This window comes from Cicer arietinum, chromosome 5 (assembly GCF_000331145.2).
Source record: "Cicer arietinum cultivar CDC Frontier isolate Library 1 chromosome 5, Cicar.CDCFrontier_v2.0, whole genome shotgun sequence".
Lineage (NCBI taxonomy): Eukaryota > Viridiplantae > Streptophyta > Magnoliopsida > Fabales > Fabaceae > Cicer > Cicer arietinum.
Genome location: NC_021164.2, coordinates 69145116 through 69165074, shown reverse-complemented (window position 1 = coordinate 69165074; position 19959 = coordinate 69145116). Strand labels below are relative to the sequence as shown.

The 19959-nt window shown below is 32.4% G+C and overlaps 5 protein-coding genes across 7 annotated transcripts; 2 read left to right on the top strand and 3 right to left on the bottom strand.

Moving 5' to 3' along the window:
- LOC101505139 (uncharacterized) lies at window positions 1-2034 on the bottom strand. Its single transcript, XM_004502762.4, has 2 exons — window positions 1805-2034; window positions 1-247 (listed from the first exon to the last, which is right to left on the bottom strand). Exons 1-2 carry the CDS (start codon window positions 1894-1896, stop codon window positions 16-18), a joined length of 324 nt encoding a protein of 107 aa, XP_004502819.1. The 5' UTR covers window positions 1897-2034; the 3' UTR covers window positions 1-15.
- A 2330-nt stretch (window positions 2035-4364) lies between these two features.
- LOC101504824 (transcription elongation factor TFIIS) lies at window positions 4365-8080 on the top strand. Its single transcript, XM_004502761.4, has 3 exons — window positions 4365-4502; window positions 4618-4804; window positions 6905-8080. Exons 2-3 carry the CDS (start codon window positions 4637-4639, stop codon window positions 7850-7852), a joined length of 1116 nt encoding a protein of 371 aa, XP_004502818.1. The 5' UTR covers window positions 4365-4502; window positions 4618-4636; the 3' UTR covers window positions 7853-8080.
- A 1452-nt stretch (window positions 8081-9532) lies between these two features.
- LOC101504078 (uncharacterized) lies at window positions 9533-11462 on the top strand. 2 transcript variants are annotated; one of them, XM_004502760.4, is made up of 5 exons: window positions 9533-9688; window positions 9911-10053; window positions 10227-10302; window positions 10841-10967; window positions 11128-11462. In XM_004502760.4, exons 2-5 carry the CDS (start codon window positions 9940-9942, stop codon window positions 11336-11338), a joined length of 528 nt encoding a protein of 175 aa, XP_004502817.1. In that variant the 5' UTR covers window positions 9533-9688; window positions 9911-9939; the 3' UTR covers window positions 11339-11462. The 2 variants fall into 2 exon arrangements, with proteins under 2 accessions (XP_004502817.1, XP_004502816.1); XM_004502759.4 differs by having other exon boundaries at window positions 9883-10053.
- Window positions 11463-11598: 136 nt separating this feature from the next.
- On the bottom strand, window positions 11599-15797 carry LOC101503534 (uncharacterized). Of its 2 annotated transcripts, none has more exons than XM_004502757.4 (3): window positions 15426-15797; window positions 14864-15116; window positions 11599-14486 (listed from the first exon to the last, which is right to left on the bottom strand). In XM_004502757.4, exons 2-3 carry the CDS (start codon window positions 14982-14984, stop codon window positions 11908-11910), a joined length of 2700 nt encoding a protein of 899 aa, XP_004502814.1. In that variant the 5' UTR covers window positions 14985-15116; window positions 15426-15797; the 3' UTR covers window positions 11599-11907. The 2 variants fall into 2 exon arrangements, with proteins under 2 accessions (XP_004502814.1, XP_004502813.1); XM_004502756.4 differs by having other exon boundaries at window positions 14864-15120; window positions 15426-15796.
- Window positions 15798-17252: 1455 nt separating this feature from the next.
- On the bottom strand, window positions 17253-19953 carry LOC101503215 (uncharacterized). Its single transcript, XM_012716455.2, has 2 exons — window positions 19778-19953; window positions 17253-19142 (listed from the first exon to the last, which is right to left on the bottom strand). The coding sequence occupies exons 1-2, from the start codon at window positions 19916-19918 to the stop codon at window positions 17433-17435; spliced, it is 1851 nt and encodes a 616-aa protein (XP_012571909.1). The 5' UTR covers window positions 19919-19953; the 3' UTR covers window positions 17253-17432.
- Window positions 19954-19959: the final 6 nt, after the last annotated feature.

The window sequence follows — 19959 nt, the reverse complement described above, 5'->3', positions numbered from 1 at the left end:
TAAAAAATACATTATTTAAGAGAGTGAAGCTAAAGAGTAGTATATTGTTAATATAACAACAATTCTCCGACCATTTGGAATTAATTGAAGAGGTGCTGCTAGGGTTCTTTTTTTCGCATCAGATTTTTGAGATTTGGGAAAATGGCCGGTTTGCCTTTGAAGTTTCGTATTCAACCCACCGACGTCAAAGCCGCCGCCTTGTGGGGCGTTACCGCCGCCACCGGGGCTCTCTACCTCGTTCAGGTATCCATCTTTATTCTCCGTCTACAATTCAGATTCTCATTTTTCTTTGGCTTTTCAATTTGCCTTCGTAAGATTACATCTCATGTTAATGATCTGTACGTTATACCTTGTTTGGATCCTCACATTCGGTGACGTTCCATACTGATCTGAAATTTCGCTCTCGATTATCAATTTCTATTTTTTTCTAATCAAAACTCACGTTCGATCTGCCTCATTCACAAATTTTCATATTCTGTTTTTTTTTTTTATTTAAAATCTTTTTGACTTTTATTTATTGGAATGTTCCCCATCGATAATCAATGAAATGGTCATCCACAATCACGTGATAGAGATTTGCTTAATGAATTAAAAGTTGCAATCATGTGCGCGATTACACATCACAATAATTCACTTTTGACTTTTTGAGTTACTACCTTGTTACACCGTTAACACTGGTAAGAAAAAAATTTAGGGGTGGTTATAAATTTGGTATCATTCAAGATTTCGTTGGTGTTTGTTTGATTTTTTTAATCTATGTCTCGTACAGTGTTATTTCATAAATTTAAACTTTTTGTTTTGCTTTATGGTGGACCAAACGTGTTTGGCATGGATGTTTAATCTGAAGTTAATATACTCCAAGTTTATGATGGTGATGGATTTCTTCTCTATTAAAAGTTAATATACTCCAAGTTTCAAGGAAATTCAATTCATACGATCTTCGGATAGGTGTCTGATTGATTACATTGTTAAATGACCCCAACATTTTGATTCAGAAATTGCTTTTAATGGAATTATTAATGTTTGTCACAAACTTTATGATACGGTTTGTTTTTTACCAACAAAGACAGCAGAAGTTAGCTCCTTATAAGAACTGACAATAGCAGATATGAAAAGATAAATTTAGATTTCTGCAGATGCACCAGACCTCTAGTCCAAACCCTCCGGTTTCATATCAATTCATGCCTATGCTTCTACCATCCTTCTCTCTTGAATTCTCATTTTCCATATGAAATCGAAACTCCCGCTGCTCTTTTTGAGCTCAGCATTTATTATTGCTCTGGGCTTACAACATGAAGATGCCTATCTATTTTGTCCACCTCACCCTTAAACGTGTATCCCTCTATTTTACATCCCTTCCCCTGTAGCATATACCTCAGTAATAGGGGTCTAGCACTTACTGTAACTGTTATATCTGTATAACCTTACCCAAGGATAAAGCCATTCACAGCTAGCTGTAAGGAAAGGTCTACTGTAATGGCTCCGAAGGGAGTATACTCTATGTTGGATATGATTCTTCAAATAGAATGTTTTAATGAGGCAGGTTGCTGGAGCTCTACCCAACTACCTATAGTATTTGTTTTATTGGTTCTTTTAAGCATCTTCAGTGCTCTTGGGGGATGTTGCCACAAGTTGGCTTAAACGTCCTTCCTGGCTGGGGATATGGCTTTTGACAGATTTCTCCACTCTTGTATTTTTTTTTATATGTAGGACAGTTTGCTTTTATTTGTGTATTCATATATAGTTTCTTGTTAAATCTTAGTTCAGTTCTAATGCATTTTTTGTTTAAATCATTCACAGCCGTGGGGCTTTTTGAAGAGGACCTTCTTCGAGAAGCAAGAGCCTGAGCAAAAATGAATTTGGAATTGAGAATAATTGTTTGAATTTTTGGATCATGTCAATGATGTGTAGCTGAATAAGAGTAGAATTATGTTGTTTTCTGCTGAAATATACCTGTTTCTGATACTATATGCTGGTTTTGGATATAAATTTTAATGTTGTTTGCTGGTTGTTTTTACCAGCGATTTTCTATCATAAATTATCTTACTTCTTCCTCCGACATCTTGAATGAGCCATATAATTGTGTCAACTGTCATTCTTTACGGAGGATGATAATGCACAGATATATTTGGGAATTCTTATGTTTCTGTAAAGGACCATATTCATAGCAGGACTTGATTGGCATGTAAAAGTAGAAAGATTAAGCTCACTAGACAGGAGAGTTTCCCATGAATTCCAATTGACACATGGGAGATCGAACACACACACAATGCTTAAGAAATATAAACAACCTTTGCTTAAGAAATATAAACAAAGCTTTTTTGAGAGGAGATATAAACAAACTCGTCCTTTTGAACTTTGTTTTCTTCATAGGTGATAAGATTTTTCTTTTTCTTTTTTTTGCAGAATAAGATTTTTCTTTGTTAGTTTGATCGACTGTTAGATTGCGTATATCAACCATGTACATCAGCCTCACAGAGTGGAAAGCTATTTGGACCGAGATGTGTTTGAAACTTAGTTCGAAAGAGATATATTAGGATTATTAGTTAAAAAACTATGTCAAATGCATTTGAACCGATTTATTTAAAAAATGGTTTACTACTTCTTTAGAGATTTTATTGAAAGAAACGGTAACTAAATATTTACTCAATGCAACGTAAATATGTTTTTTTTAATCAATAATACCTATTTTTAAATGAGTTTAGTAAAATACTTTCTCTACACTGATATTTAGTAATATTTTATATTTGTGTCATAGTATAATATTTTTGTAAAACTATTTATATAGATATTTAATAAGATATGACTAAGTGGAGTTATAGTGTTATTAGTATTCATGCATTCTAGCTAAGTAACTTCAAACAAAATACTGGATAATTAAATATTTGACTTAATTGTAGTTTTGATCTCCTATTTTAATTGAATCGCGAAAGTAGTCCCTTAATTTTATTTCTCTCTAATTTTAGTTTTTATATAAAATTTTGGTCTAAAATTTGATGAAATTTTATTTTTTAAAGTCATATTACACCATTTATGATCATAGACTTTAGGTACAATTGTTACACCAAGAGATCTTGAGGCATTGTGTGATTTAACTAAATGCAAAAAAAAAAAAAAAACAACAAATTTTATCAAGTTTTGGACAGAAATTCAGTTTGAGGATCAAAACTATAAAAAAATAAAATAGCGAACTACTTTTGCGATTCAGCTGAAATAAGGAGACTAAGACTGCAATTAAACTTAAATATTTTTTAAATCCCTTCAAATTTAGTGTTTCTTATTAGTTTTGACGCGGAAAATAAGATAAGTGACCTGAATCTTTTGAAGTTTTTGTATAAATTACTAAAGTCCTCCCCTTTTTTAAGTAGTTTGCTTTGAACTATTGGTACCACAGACGCCAAGTATCTTTCAGGTTCCTACCTACCTCTGAAAATGCCAACCGTATAACTGAAAAATCTGACCGTAGATACGGGAAAGCCTCCCAAAGCCTCCAAGTTAGTAAGATTATATAATTTATTTTTTACAAGAATCTTTGGCTAAATTTAGTAAAATTAATTTAATTTTTACAAGAATCTATTGTTAAATTTAGTAAAATGAAATCTTTACTGAATGTGGATATCATTCACTAATTCATCTATATTTTTTAAAAATTATAATAAAATTGACTATCGCACATAACGCGCAGACATGATCCAAATTTCAATTGAACTAGTTTAGGACCCGTGCGTTCGCACGAATTTGTACGTGGTGAAATATTTTATTAATAGATTAATTAGAGAAGTTAAGGTATATTTTAATTAATAATTTATATAATTGAAAATTTTCTTTACATTGATAATATAAAATTAATTTACTACTTTGTATATTCTTTAACTACTTAAAATAACAAACAAAATGTGTATTTAAAATCCTAAAGAATTAAAACTCTTATGACAACATATAATAAAAAAAATAATTATGCGACAATGTATCATATAATTGACGTGTAAAACCCTTTTAATTTTAAGATAAAAAAATTACCCTTTTGATTTATGAGAAAATTAAAAACTATTTTATATTAACAAATATGTAAATTAAATTTCTATTTATAATATTAAATATAAATAATTATAAAAAATATTTACTCATTTAATTTGATAAAATATCTCACAAACAACACAATTTTTTTTAATTAAAAAGAGCTCAAATAAAAGCCAATAACAATTATTTTAGAAAAGTATCAAATATAAAGTAAAAAGATGAAAGATATTTTTATTACTTTTTGTTTTAAGTAAAACATATCTGAATTACCGGATCGAGAAAGTTCTATCTCTAGTTATTACACACAAAAAATCGTTGAAAAAAAAAAAAAGATTACACACAAAACACAAGACGCATCGCCAACCGTTTGATCTAGTTGATACATGATGATCCTCCGTTTATATTCATCATCTCTTGCTCCTTTGTGTCCTTTTCTTTTGTTTACACAACCGCAGCCGCAGAAGACAACAGCTACAATTCTGGTGAGTTCTCACTCTTCCCTTCTCCACTTTCAACAATTCTTTATGTTTTTTGTTTTTATTCTTTTTATATATTTGGTATTTCTTTTTTATGTATTCGTATGGTTTTCGTGTGTAGGAGGAAGTGGTTGGTTTCGATGGAAAAACAGAAGGAGAAAGAGTTGATCGAATTGTACGAAACCGCGAGGAAAGCGGCGGATGCATCCAGCACCGCCGATAGTCCGCACGAAGAAAGCCGATGCATTGATGCGCTCGAGCAGCTCAAGAAATTTCCCGTCAATTATAAAATTCTCGTTAATACCCAGGTTATTATTTCTCTTCGCATTTTACGATTTGGATTATCTTGTTTTCAGTTTTTTTCTTTTTAATTTTTTATTTTATATGTTTGATTATTGAAGCATTAAGAGTTACTAGTAAATGATGTGTTAAGTTTTATGGTGATATATTTTGCATGTTGTAACGGTTTAGGGTTCAATTGAAAGCAAGATATAGATCGGTTGAATGAAAACTGAGGACAGTATTTGAGTTCCAATGTTCTTTGATTTACTATATATTCTGCATATCGAGTAATAAATTTTATCTTTTTGGGTGAGCTGTGGTGTTCGCTTTTAGGTTTTCTTGACTTCTTGAGTTAAAAAGAAACGTTCTGTCTTTGGGGGGAGGGAGGTCTGTACAATTATCATGTAACACTTTTTTCTAGGGATTTATATAACTCATTTTTATGTTATGAAGATGCTTCTGGTTAAATTGGGGCCCTGAGTTTCTGTTGATGTTAGTTTTAATTACAATGTCACACGGATACAGTATGGAACTATTACTGATTCTGGGTATAGGTATGAGATTTTCCAAACGATGGGTACAGGTATGGAACCGAGTCCATGTATAGGTATGATATTTTCCGAAAGATGCAGGTGGGTATGGAACCATTACTGAGTCTGGGTGTATGAGATTTTCCAAAATATGTATACGGGTATGGTACTGTTACCAAGTCCAGGTATAGGTAAGGGATTTTCCAAATGAATTGGGCACCATGCACGCCAATATAAAATTTTCAAATCTAGTAATTTTTAACTCTCTGGTGTAGTGGATGTCGTGTAGCGGTTTGCCTTTTCTTTGTTGCCAGGCAGAATGTATTGCTTTTGTCGTTATGTAATAATTTGGATTTTGACTTGTGAAGAATTGGTTGTAAACAATATTTAGTTGTGTTTGAATACATCAAAGTTAGGAATGGTTTCGATTGACTATAATTTATTTGATATAGAAGTCAAATATAGTATTTACGACTCCTTTTTTATTTTATTTTATTTTAATTTGAATATATTTTGGAAATCAACTCTTTATGCTTCAAAGTCATTGAAACTGGAACTGGTTTGATTTGATTATTTCACATTTTCATTGCTATAGATATTTAAATTAAAAAAAAAATCCTAAACATATCCCCATCTTTATATATTGTAGAGAACTTTTGATGCCTTCTATATTATGATTTACAACATTGATTCTGAACCTGAGATTTGATTTTCAACATTGATTCTGAACCTGAGATTTGATTTTCAACATTGGTTCTGAACCCGAGATTTTTTTTTCAACATTGGTTCTGAACCCGAGATTTTTTTTTCAACATTGATTCTGGACCCAAGATTTGATTTTCAACATTGATTCTGAACCAGATATTTGATATTCAAATTATTATAAAATCCTTTATATTCATTAAAGTCATTCCGTTGATTAAATTCATTTCTGCATTCATTCATCTCTTGCTTCCCTCCCTCTCCCCTATGTTTCTAATTTGAATGATATTTCAAATTCTCCTTGTGATACGTAACTCCTTTTCTCTGTGATGGATTTCCTTTTTCTATCCAACAATTAAAGGTTTACTACTAAGATGGGTTTGAAGATGTGGAATATTTTTTTTTTTTTTTTTGTAAATTTGTAATAGAGTACACCCTTACTGTGCATCAAATGTCCTCTTTTTTTTTAGCTGATGCTCCATTTCTTATAAGTATAACTTTCATGTTTCCACAATTTCTTGCTGGTGAATCTGTGTATATCCTTGCTTCATAAATGTTGTTTGATTTTAATATTCATAACAGAAGAACATTGTCAACATTGAAAGGTTTTTCGGTGTTTTGTTTTTGTTTTTTTGTACTTAATAATCTAAGTTATTAATATATTTGAAATTGATAGTTTCAGAGACAAATGGGTAAATGAAACCTAAGTTAAAGGAAAACTTAAAGAGGCGTTGAAAACTAGATAGAAAAAACTTTAATGTTTGGAATTCAGAGAAGAGAAATGGAGATAGTTAAGGGCAGATCAAATTGATCTCAATTCTGTATTGGTTTCATAGCTTTGCCTGTACCAGTAAAGATTTGTTTTGATTTTTCTTTCCGGATGTAATCTTTCAGGTGGGAAAGCATCTTAAAGTTCTCACAAAGCACCCGAAGCAGAAAATTCGGGCTTTTGCTGTTGACCTAATTGATATATGGAAATGCATAATTATCAAGGAAACAAGTAAAAACAAGAACGGAGACTCTGTTAATAAGGCCGAGTCAGCAAGTGGGGAGAGAGCTAAAACTGATAAAATGCAAAGGAGTTCGTCCGTGAAGGTTGAAAAAGGAGAAACTGTCAAGGTGGAGAAAGTTGGGAATGGTACATCAAACCTAAGCTCCGGAAATGGAAAGGTACAAGATATGGATGTCAAAATTGAGAAAACTGATCGTACCTCAAGCGTCAAGGTTGAAAAGATAGCCAAGGAGGAAATACCAGTTTCTGGGGCAAAGAAAATTTCATCCAGCTCTGCCACTCCTCCGAAGCTAAAGAGTATGATCAAATCTAATGATGCAATGCGAGACAAAATAAGGGAACTTCTCCATGATGCTTTATCTAAAGTCTCTGAAGAGGCAGATGAAGATGTCATGGATGAAGTTAATGCATGTGACCCTATTCGTGTTGCAGTGACAGTGGAATCTGTATTATTTGAAAAGTGGGGTGCTTCAAATGGAGCACAAAAGATCAAGTATAGGTCCTTAATGTTTAATCTCAAGGATCAGAAGAACCCAGATTTCCGGAGAAAAGTTTTACTCGGTATTATTGAACCACAACGTCTGCTCAACATGAGCTCAACAGAAATGGCTAGTGAGCAAAGGAAGCAGGAGATTGAGAAAATCAAGGAGAAGGCTTTGTTTGACTGTGAGCGTGGAGGTCAGCCCAAAGCTACAACTGATCAGTTTAAGTGTGGTCGGTGTGGTCAAAGGAAAACCACCTATTACCAAATGCAGACTCGCAGTGCTGATGAACCTATGACAACTTATGTCACTTGTGTTAACTGCAACAACCGTTGGAAGTTCTGTTAGTGCAGTGGTAGCCTGTGAGTCTCACAGGAGCTGTTATCAGTTGTTACTGATATAGTGTATGAACGTGTGTAGCACCAGAATTTCCTGATCAGACTGTTACATTTAGGAATTGTTTAGGCATGAATGTACTTTCTACTATTTTTTAACTGAGTTTTAGCATTTCTGTAGTTGTTATTTTTACAATAACAATTTATTTATCTGTTATAAAATTGCACCAATGTCATCCCAGGTTTTACTGGTCAGCTAGACTAGGTTCTATAGTCATTATACAGAATTGTAATTTTTGTGTTGGCTCTTGTTCTCTTGGTGCAAATCCAGTCATCCGGTTCTAACTTCTGATACAATGCATTCACAGCTGCACATGATTCTCCTTTGCTAACAATGTCGTAACAATTTTAGACATAGTTTGGTCTAGAATTCGAATGGTCGTCCACCTTGAGGCCCAAATTTCTTGCCTTATATTACAAGGGTAACGATTTTCACATGAAATAACAAGGTGGTGGTTTTGCTCAAAGGAAGACAAGAGGTATTAGAACGACGTGGACACTTTCATTTTTTGCTGCTTTGGATTAACTTGATTTTGATTCTGAATGGCTAGGCATAGGTTCTATTTCTAGAGGCGTGTTTAGTGTTGAAACATTATCGGATCCAGATCCAACAACATAGATATTAACAGGGATTCTTTTATTTAAAAAGTACCATTAAACCAAATAACCGGCATTTTAACACACTTTTACTTATACTCTCTCTTCCTATTCCATCCTCAGGATATTACATATAACATTATTTATATTATTTATATGTGCACACCAAATATTTTTCTATAACTATTGCAACTTTCTTTTGTAAACTTACGACTTACAATGTGTACTAATATGATTTCTTTTGGTCATTTTGTTATTACATATTTAATAGAGAATAATAAATCATCACACTATTGCAATTAGTAATAAATATTTAGATAGTGACATTTAATTTAAAAACTGAACAATATGATGTGGCATATTGAATATTTCTAATTGGATGATTGTGTAAAAGTATTTTATATCATCAATATTTCAACTTTAATATCCTAATTAATTAAAAAAATATATCATATAGTTAATTTTTTTAAATAAAAAACTTATATCAAGATCAAAATTATAATAAATATAAAATTTGAAAGAAAAAAGATCTATTTTTAAAAAGAGGAATTAATTTTATGATCATAATAAAATAGATGAGCTAAGAATGTAATTAAGTAAAAACCTTCTGTTAGATTTGGAAAGAAGAAAATTTAATTAAGATATAGTATAATTTTTTTATCAATTAAGAAAAGTATATAATTACACTTGTTAGTTATATTTAAGATCACTTTAAATTATAGTAAAAAAACAAATCACTTTAAATTAAAATAATACAATATATTTTTTCATAGACGTAATACACCTAGGTGTGTCTAAAATTAATTGTGAAAGAGAAAAAAAATTAGTTCAATGATTTTTATAACTTACCATGATATAATATTTGATACTTAAATAATTAATTTAAAAATTATTGAATATAATAAAGCAGAGTGAATGGTCAGTGAATTAGATGACAATTATAAAGTTATTTAAAAACTTTCAGTATCTTTACAGTCTTGTGAAAATAATATTAAATTTTAAAGACGAAGTAAATATTTTCTTCCCCAAATTTCTCCCCTTAAAGAGGAGTAGATAAAATTGGTTTAGGTTTAGTCTTATCTGTTTTAATCGTTCATCTCTAATTGAACCAAACAACATAAATAACCTCTACCCCGCATTCCCTACTAAACAAACACCGTTGCCGCCGGTTGGGTGTGTCAACAAGTCTAAGGTACTCTCACTCTCTTAATTCTATCAACCCTACTTGTTTCCTTACACTTTATTATAAACTCACATGCCTTCAACTCATGAACCAAACCGAATTACAATTTGAACTGTTTACACAATCCAGATTGTGTGTTACTGCTTTTTTTTTTTTTCTCTATGTGGAGGGTTAGTTTATGTTGTTGCCGTTTGTGATAACAGAGTTTAGTGATTGTGATAAATCTTATAGCATCGAGAAATTAAGATTTTTATGTGGCTATGGGAGGAGGAAGGAAGAATTTGAAAAGGGCATCAGAGGAAAAGCATGTAACTCTTCAAGATGGACAAAGCATCATGCAGGTCGTGTCTCTTCGAGGTTCCAATCTTATTGAGGTACTACTTTACATGTTTTAAATCTTCTACAATTTCCCTTTTTATAGTTTTATTTTAGGGTTCTTTATCATAATTGTAATGTTTTTTTAGGAAACTTACACTATATCATTGTTTACTTGTGGGTGTATAGTTATTTATTTATCATAAATTTTTCCTTTTTGATTTCTCTTAAGGTCATGGATGCACGTGGTGAGAAATCACTAGCTCTATTTCCTGCTAAATTTCAGAAAAGCATGTGGATCAAACGAGGTTTGTCTTTTTTAAGTACCAATTCAATTACCATTGTTCTAATTGAAAAGCCTTTCAATGTGTTATTTACTTGTAGCATTATGTGTTTGTCTTGGTGAACTAATGATTTTGTGTTATTATTGATGATTTACTTAGCTCTTTACTATGATGAAAGGATTATTAGCCATATGCTCAATCATTGAATGTATATTGTCTCTATTTTCAAAATGTTTCTAACCAGCTATTCCTACTCAAACCTCTATGATTCAAGAATTTGGGTAATTATGAGCTAATTATGATTTTTTTTCAATTGTGTTAATTAAAAGCTGAGTGAACTCCACTCCTTGAATTCATTTTGTCAAACAATCCATTGACATCAAACTTGAAATATTGTTTGGGTTCTCCGTGAGTTCACTATAGATCTCCATTTCATGTAACTCCAGCTTACCAGCCAAAGAATTTGTTTGAAATCCCATGTATTGGTTTTGAAAACTATTTTCTTTCTCAGTATGCCTTTACTTCATTGATAAACCACCCGAACTGTTTTCTCAATCTTCAGGGAGCTTTGTTGTGGTTGATGAAAGTGGAAAGATAGAGGCTCTTGAATCAGGAAGCAAGGTTGCATGTCTCGTTTGTAAAGTTCTTTTCTATGAACAAGTCCGAGCGTTACAGAAATCTACAGAATGGTATGCTCTTATTATCAACTTTGATTTACATGGTTTTATTTTTCATACTTTTGTTCATATCCTCTATATCAAACTTGGATGTTATATGGTTGCATGATAGCATCTAATTGTATCCACAAGATATCAAATACTCATATTTTTAATCATGGTTTATGCATAGGCCTGAAATTTTTAAAGACGATTTAAATGAAAGAACCACCGCCCAACAAGAGAATGAGGATGACACAAGTGATGATGATGGACTTCCTCCATTGGAAGCCAATACAAACAGGATGAGACCTTTTGAGTTGCATGGTGATGAAGATTTTGAATCCAATTCAGATACTGATGATTATATAGTTGGCTCCCATAGTTCAACCAAAACTATATAATGCATGTTCTTGCCCTGTATACCATGTGTTGATTCTCTCGTGTAAAGAATTGACTTTGCATTAACAACTCAAACTATGGAACACAAACAATTATATGTTTAATTTATTACACAATTTTGTTTTTTGTTTTTGTGGGTAATTATTGATGAAGACTACAAACAATAAATTTATTTTAATGGACCAAAAAAGTTAAAATTGCTAATTGCGCATTACCAAAATCTATTTAAAAAGGACATTTCATTTTACTTAGAGAAATAAGAAACATAGAAAGTTGCTGTTTATAAAAAAATTAACTCAATTTTTAAAAATACCTTGATATATTCACATCAAGTATTACAAAAAATAATCAAATTAAATCATTTATACACAAAAAGAATATTTTTACAACAATGATCTTATCTCTGTTCAAGAACTGGCAATCTGGTATACATAAAATTGAGTAATGTAGCTACTGCTTCTGAATACATCTATAGCTGAATTCTTGATGGCCAACATTTCAGTTTTAAAGTGAATTATGACTCTTTCTTTACTCGGATCATTTTCTGAATTGAGTTCCAGCTCCTTTGCCTTCAACAAGATGTCCCTCTTATCACTTGACTTGGTGTAGAATAACCCATCAGTTTATGAGGTGAACTTCTTAGTTGTGGCATTGCCACCTTTTCTGCTGGCAAATTCCTAGATTCAGACATATTGGAGGAAAATTCAGCTGATTCATCTGTCTCCATTGGAGCCTTGGGTGTACTAGAATATCTTGAAGCAATATTCTCCTTAAATGTTGAGCTAGGAGAGACGTTTGGGTTAACATATTCATTGCCATGCAAGTGATGAAATTGTTCGGTAAGAAAAACAGGATCTACTTCTGAGGAGTAGCTTTGAGAGACGGATAGCTCATAATCATCATAATATGAAATAGGTTTTGCAGGTGAATAATGGTAATAGTTGACATGAGATACTGATGGTAGATTGCCGCCTCTACTTGCCTCACTTTGATGATGAATCTCACTAGATGGAAGACCTGTAGTGTTTGATGAAAAAGGAACCACATGACTTCCATTCTTCAGTGAAAACTTGAGTACCTCTGAACATTGACCACATTTCAGCTTATGACATGCCCTTTTATAAAGAAGAAAATCTGCAGGTAGCTGCAGAAGATTTAAGCATTTATGACAAGTGACAAAAGGAGCTCCACCTGCTACTGGCTTCTGATGTCGCTTAGCCAAGTTCGGTTTCTCCCTTAAATATTTCCTCACCGCTGTAGCCCTATACCTCTGATCATTAGAATGCGTCTCACTGCCATATAATGGGAGTTTAGAGGCTGCGAAGCGTTGTGGACTTGACGAGCAACAATCTCTCCCTCGATATGACCTGTATAAATCTTTACGTTGGAAAAGAATGCGTGGAGACAAATCTGCTGAGACATGGGAACGGGAATGGAAACAAAAATGATCAACATCATGCACACAGCTTGTTTCCTCAGCTGAATAAGGTCTCCGTGAGTATTTATGCCTTTGGTGCCATGTGATTCCATGATTATTACATCTTCCGTTACACCTAGAGTCTTGTTCATGAGCATGAGAAAACTTTCCCTCATGAAGTTCATGGCTATGATATGCAGCAGAACTGTTTCCATTTCTTTCCTGACTTATATGGCGAGTCTTGTTAAGTTGATCCTGCAACTTATAAATAATTCTCAACAGTTTCACCTTCTCCATGTCAGTGTCCTCATGTGAGTCATGCGAAAGAATGCTTGAGCTCTCATCATGCATTCTATTTGATGGCCTGATATTTTCATAGTGTGAATTGTAACCACTTCGAGGGAAAGGCACTTTGGACGGAAACTTGTGATCTCTCTTTGTTTTCATCAAATGGTAATTACCAAGTGTTGTATTTTCCAACACTTTGTTTTGATTCTTTCTGCTCTCTTTCATGACATGATGCTTTTCCTGGGGTATATGTGATTGATGTTGCGTTCCAAGATCACCATATAAGGAGCTACTAGCAAGGCCTTTACCCTTTCGGATCCTTCCCTCATCAGTGGTGTAAGAGTTCTTCAAAGAATCTAAACTTTGGATAGCGAATCGCTCATTTGCCCGCTCATTCATTCCATCATGAGAAGAGAGTCTGCCATTGTAAGCATAAGAGCTTCTGGTGATTGGGGATTCAGACAGTTTTCCTATTCCAAGAACACCGCTAAGCTCTGAACTATGATCTCTTGATTCTGTGGCATCTAATTTATCCACATTTTCAGTTCTTGGATTTTTTGTAGTAGTACCTTCTGTAGTGTCCACTTCCGATTTTGTATCCTCTATAGCTGATTGGTCATTGTTGTGATCTTCTTTATCAAGTGGTCTTTTTCCATTATATAATTTTTCTCCTGCTATATTGTTTTCAGTAACTTCCTCCTCAAGGTTTTCACCAACTAAAACCGGTTTATCATTATTGGCATCTTCTCCATCAATTCCAGAATTTAACTCCTCTTCTGCATCTTTTAGTGGCAAGTTGCTATTATTCAAGTCTTCTACTCCTTTTAAACCACTTCCAATAATTTCCATTTCAAGGTTTGCACCTGCTGTCACCGACTTCTCTTTATTGGCATCTTCCTCATCTGATCCAGAAATTAACTCATGTTCTGCTCCCTCTTGTGACAAGTTTCCTTTGTTTAACTCTTCTGCTCCTTGATAATTACTTTCAGTAATTGGCATTTCAGAACTGTCCCCTATCAGAGCTGATTTGTCATCATTGCCATCTTCATCAGATGAATAAATTAACTCCTCTTTTGATCTTTCTAATGAGAACTCCCCATTATTTATCTCTTCAATCTCACAGTGAGTGATCTTATTTGAACCGCCTTTGTTGGAGACTCTATGCCTTCTGAGTGACAATTTATCGTCCGACTCACTTTCTAGTTCTTCATCTGAGAACTTGAACGGTACTAACTGACCGCCATTGTATTCACCATTTCCATCTGAATAACATTCTCTTGAAGAAGCAGTTGCTTTAGCCTTCAAACTATCTTTCTGGCGAGGAGCCTGACGCTCTCTGTCGCTACTTTGTCTACCCTCAGAAGCAGGATTCAATCCGTTTCTAGGAGCTGCATTGATTTCTTGTATACTGGATTCTGATTTCATAATCATACTTTGTTTCTTAGCTGTATGAAAAGAAAATGATATCAGTGATTCAGAACTAAACAGAGATAGATATACATAATGCAATCAATGTCCTTATTTGAAAACTCATTGAAATTCACATGCAAATGTGGTTGGACAACAGTGTAGTGGACAGAAGACATTATATCAATAAAGTAGAGAGAATGACCTATACCAGAAAACATTAAATTGGTTTTGAAATTTTCACAATTTAATAAGCTATTGAAGTTTATATAGTAAACCTATGTGAAACTATGCAAGTGTTCAATAAATGTAACAGCAATAAACTTCACTGCTCTTTTTATTTTTTATGCATAGTTTTGCAACAAAATAAAATTTAAAGAGTAGAATAGTATAGAAAAAAATTTAGCTTTCTGACCTTGAAGTTTAGTGCCACATCCACCACACTTGTACACATGATATCCTTGAGGTTCTTGAAGAAGTACCCGGCATTTAGGACATCTAACTTTCCGAACTTTGTGAACCATTTTAGCAGACATATTACTTCAAATATATATTGAATCAATCAACTAAAGTCCAAATTAATATTGGGTCTTTGCCACAAATTTTTGCAAGATATAAATGTCAGTCAAATACCAAATTCAGAAAACAAAGCTCTCTCAATACTCTCACTGTCTGCATAAAAAAACAGAAAAAAAAAATAAATTAGTATAAAACAAATGCTTAACTATTTATAGTAATAAATAATAATTAAACAAAAATCCACCGTATTTAGTAAGTTGAGACAAAGCCACAAATTCGGGTCTTGAATCAGTAACATTAATTATAACATATAATTCTCAGATTATAACAGTAATCATAAAACAAAATATATCAATCATAATTAACTTGATAGTTCTTTAAATTGCAATAATATTGTTGACAAGTAAATATGCTGCAATCTTTGTTTAAAAAAAAGTATGCAAGACATTGAGACGTACCTTGGTTAGATCGGATTAGTGGTTGCAGAGTTGAAGTTAATTGAAGAATGAAGAATGGAAAGAAGTGGTTTTAAAGGATGTTATTATGTTATTAAAGAGAGTAGAGAAAGGAACTTGTTGGGTAATAAAGAAGAAGAAGAAGAAAAAGAAAAAGAAGAGAAATGAAGTATAGAATGTGAAATTATGACATTAACTTTAACAATGTTGTAGTTGGTGCTGCGTGGAAATTAAGTGAAACAATAACAGCAAACAAATAAATGAGTCTTTCATTTCTTACGTGTTTAAATAGTCAACTCTCGCCAAAATAAAAACACATTTACTTTCTCATTGTCTCGTAATGAAGCTTCTTCTTGATTCTTGTGTTTATATGTGTTTTGTGTGTGATGAATGAATGAACGTAGCTTTATCGAAGAAATTGTCAGTGACACGAATTATGGGTCCCATCTCGTCTTGTAACCCATTAGAAGGGGAACAAAGGACGTGTATGAATTGGTCAATTATTGTATATGTTGCTATTATTTTTCTAGACTAAGCGAAAATGTCAAACTTATTTTTTTTTATGAATTTTGTTTTCTTCTTCTGTACTACTTATTTAAAATTTGACTATAAAATAGGCATGTGTATAAATACATATTAACAAAATTATGCGAGGAGTACGTTATTCAACCTCAAAATCATCTAGTGGCAGAGTAACAAGTTTTTCTTTTTTCTTCTTTCATTATTCATAATTATTTCTTTTATTTTTTCGAGTATTTATAAATATAATAAAATAATACAAAAATAAATAGCGAGACAAGTGGTTTTATTTAATAAATTAAATATAGTTTCTATAATGTAACTAATATGAAATGAATATTTGAACTACATTTGTAGTTTATAATTTATTTTTCTTTTTACAAAAGTAACTTGATAATTTCTAAAAGTAATTTAAAAAAAAAAGTTATTATTGATTTTTTATGTATTTCAATAAAGAAATCTTGGAATCATGAATGTAAACTGAAATACCTCATTTATCTTTACAAAAGCAACACATGTTCATACTAAAAAGGAAACATTTGTGATATTTCTCATTACAAAATTAGTGTATGATCCACATTTGTACTTTTATCTAATAAATGAAACCCACAAATCATGGACTCTATTGTGAAGGAGAAACTCGTAGAAGATATTTCTGTCTTAGTTTTCAATAAAAGCATCCTTTTAATGAATTTAATTCTTGAGTTTCTAATTATATTTCTTTTGAGTGGATATGTAAATTAGTCTATAAAATTGTTAATGTTGGTTAAAGTACTATTTAGGACAAATTAGTCCATCAAAAACTTAAATTTTATAGGAAAATTAATGTAAGTTGCGATGATATTTATATAACATCAACGTCACGAAATAAAATATTTAATATCTCACGTTATAGTCTTTAACAATAAAAATTTAAAAATAAATTATTTTGATTACTATTTTACAATTTTAAAAATATATTTATCAATTTACAAAACTCAAAGATTAATTATCTGACACTTACGATTTAAAGGACCAATTTCACTATTTTCTCTTCTAGCATAAATTTGCATACCCAATCCTGTGACCACACACTACATCGTTACTATCTACTTCATTACAAATGGATTTTGGTAGTGAAAAGGTCTCCATGACATAATTATAAGGAATTGCTGGGATCATATAATTTAGCCAATCCAACCCTTTAATCCATGAAAAGATTTGTAAATTGTAATATTTTCAATGCTCAAATTCTGGCTGACTTAATTTGTCTAAAATGCATCAGTAACTCATAAGAAAATAAACATAAAACTTCATCAGCTTCTAAGAAAATAAACAAAAAACTTCATCAACTTCAATTACCAATGTGACTGTTTGACATACTTGAATCAATAAGAAGAAAAGACATTATTATGCAATAATTAGGTGCATAATGAAAAATTAGAAGATATGCAAAACCTAGTACTAACAAGCAAAGATCTAAAAAAACAAAATCCAAAACAAAACACACAACTAAATGCAACTAAATCTAGCTCTGTCACCACCACGACGCCTTTGACCAATAAATGCTTGAAGAAGTTGGATATATCCACTCCTATAATGCTCAAGTGAAAAACATAGTTGTCGAATTGCTTCCCTCTTCTCCTCATTCCTTTCTGAGATCACACCATTCTGTCTAGTCACCTCTTTTTGAAGTTCTCCAACTATAGTTTTATATCTGGTCACCAGCTCCTTCTGTAGTGTTTTTAGCTTGTGAATCACTTCCATCAGACTTGTTATCTGGTCGTCTCGAGAGCATATCTCAGCATTAAGCTTATCAATCTTTGCATTAGCTTCATCTCTTTCAGTCATTAGCATGACAAATTTCTTATTCACAGCTTCTACATCGTTTCTTCTCTGATTAAGTTCTTCTCTCAAAGAACGGATATCATCTTGCAAAACTATTTGTTGACTTTCATGCAACTTTTCTTGTTCCATTTTTTCAGCTTCACATTTTCTTAATTTGTTTTCTAATTCAATGTTTCTAGACCCTGAATCCTTGAGTTTAGAGTTCAAATTCATTTTCATATCAGACAAACTTTCAATATCAGAATACAACGTATCTCTCTCGGAAGCAAATTTTGCCTCTGAAACAAGAATTTTATCTGTCAATTTTTTCACTTCAAGGTTGCGGTTAGTTTCATTTGCCTCATACCACTTAACCAACTCCTCAAGCATTTGAATCTGCTTTTCCTCCTCAACAAGCTCACTTTCTAAATTAGCCATATTTTTCTGTGCTACTTTAAGCTGATCTTCCAATTGATGAGTCTCAGATGACTTATTATCAAGTTCCTTTCTTGAAACTTCAATTTCATCTTTTGATATCTTGAGTTGTTCATTAGCTATCTCTAGATCATCCACCAACTTTGCAATCCTGCAGACATAATCTGGAATATGAGTCTCCAATTCAGCAGTTTGTTTTTGCAACTCCTCGCCTTTCAGCTTTAACTCTTCTCTCATTTTATCAAGCTGATCCTCACTTTTCTCAATTTGAATACTCAACATGAAAATCTGTTCTTCTGAAAGCTCTTTTCGTATATACAACTCCTCATCTTTCAGCTTCAATTCTTCTCTCACATTATCAAGCTGACCCTCACTTTTCTCAATTTGAATCTTCAACTTGAAAATCTCTTCTTCTGAAAGCTCTTTTTGTTTATGCAACTCCTCCTCTTTCAGCTTCAATTCTTCCCGCACATCATCAAGCTGATCCTCACCTTTCTCAATTTGAACATTCAACTTGATAATCTCTTGTTCCGAAAGCTGAAGTTTAAAATTGGCAACTCTTAGCTCTTGCTCAGAATGAATGAACTTTACGAGCAACTCATCATAACTTCTATTGTCTATCTCCCACAATAAACTATCATCTGTATTTTCCACCCCAACAAATTGATCTTGTTGTTCCATGTTATCACAATTCTCATTCAGTTCATTGGGTCCCTCAAGCATGCCATGGCAATTGATTACAGATGGAATATCAAATTCAGGTTCTGATTCCCATGATGATAAAGGTGATTCACAATCCTCTTTCATAGAAGTCACAGAGCTATTATCACCACCAGAGCTAAGAGGCAAGTCAATACTGCGAGGTTGAAGGTCAGACTTCAGCAACACCTGCTTCTGATATGGAGTCACCAGTACACTTTCTTCGTCACAACCTACGTCGGAATTGCTATAACCCTCCATCTGATATTCTAAGAGTAAACTATGTGATAAGAACTCTGCAATGATAAGAATAAAAAAAAAAAAAAAAACTAAAAAGGTACATGCTTTCTATTCCATTCCAATCATCAACAAACAGCAAGGAACAACATGTTATTCAAACAATACAAAATCACGAACAAAGAGTTTAATTGTCATACATTGTCACTAAGCACGTCACAAGCATTCATCAAACATGACTGTAGAGTTAGTTATGGTAAAAATCAAATATCGCTAACGAATATATAGATAGATAGATATAACATGAATGCGCTATAATTCCGGATTGCAAATTGCAAGCCATTTAGTGACCAATCAGTGCCTTCTTTTTCTTATTATTTTCCCAATATATGAAGTAATAATAAATCTATGATTCTATAATAGTAACATAAAACTAAAACAATATAAAATAGTATAGTATCATCATAAAACAAAAACAATTTTAAAACTCGGCTATTAATTTCAAAGGTACATATAACTAGCCCTTTGGAAGTCCCAACACTTAAAGATCATTTTAACAATAGAGATTAAAGAAATATAATGAACAAATCCTCAACTACGAGAATGAAAACAGAGAGAATAATTGGAATTAGATAACATAATGATAGTATGTGACTGACCTGAAATGGAAGGTGAAAGAATGGTGAAGAAGAAAAAACACAAGTAAAGTAAGTTGTGAGTGAATGAGTGAGTGAGACGGCATAAGAAAAGGTAGAGTGAGAGAGCGATTCTCGGCGAATAAAAGTGTGGGAGTTGCGCATTTTTATCAGTGTTTGTTAGGAAGACGAAGAAGTAGTTAAGG

Coding starts and splice junctions, on each gene's coding strand:
- LOC101504824 (XM_004502761.4), top strand. CDS start 4,637: ATGGAAAAACAGAAGGAGAAAGAGTTGATCGAATTGTACGAAACCGCG. Junction 4,805..6,904: donor AAATTCTCGTTAATACCCAG/GTTATTATTTCT, acceptor GTAATCTTTCAG/GTGGGAAAGCATCTTAAAGT.
- LOC101504078 (XM_004502760.4), top strand. CDS start 9,940: ATGGGAGGAGGAAGGAAGAATTTGAAAAGGGCATCAGAGGAAAAGCAT. Junction 10,054..10,226: donor GAGGTTCCAATCTTATTGAG/GTACTACTTTAC, acceptor ATTTCTCTTAAG/GTCATGGATGCACGTGGTGA. Junction 10,968..11,127: donor TTACAGAAATCTACAGAATG/GTATGCTCTTAT, acceptor GTTTATGCATAG/GCCTGAAATTTTTAAAGACG.
- LOC101503534 (XM_004502757.4), bottom strand. CDS start 14,984: ATGTCTGCTAAAATGGTTCACAAAGTTCGGAAAGTTAGATGTCCTAAA. Junction 14,487..14,863: donor ATGTGGCACTAAACTTCAAG/GTCAGAAAGCTA, acceptor CTTTTCATACAG/CTAAGAAACAAAGTATGATT.
- LOC101503215 (XM_012716455.2), bottom strand. CDS start 19,918: ATGCGCAACTCCCACACTTTTATTCGCCGAGAATCGCTCTCTCACTCT. Junction 19,143..19,777: donor TCTTTCACCTTCCATTTCAG/GTCAGTCACATA, acceptor TTAGAATATCAG/ATGGAGGGTTATAGCAATTC.
- LOC101505139 (XM_004502762.4), bottom strand. CDS start 1,896: ATGATCCAAAAATTCAAACAATTATTCTCAATTCCAAATTCATTTTTG. Junction 248..1,804: donor GGTCCTCTTCAAAAAGCCCC/ACGGCTGTGAAT, acceptor GAATAAAGATGG/ATACCTGAACGAGGTAGAGA.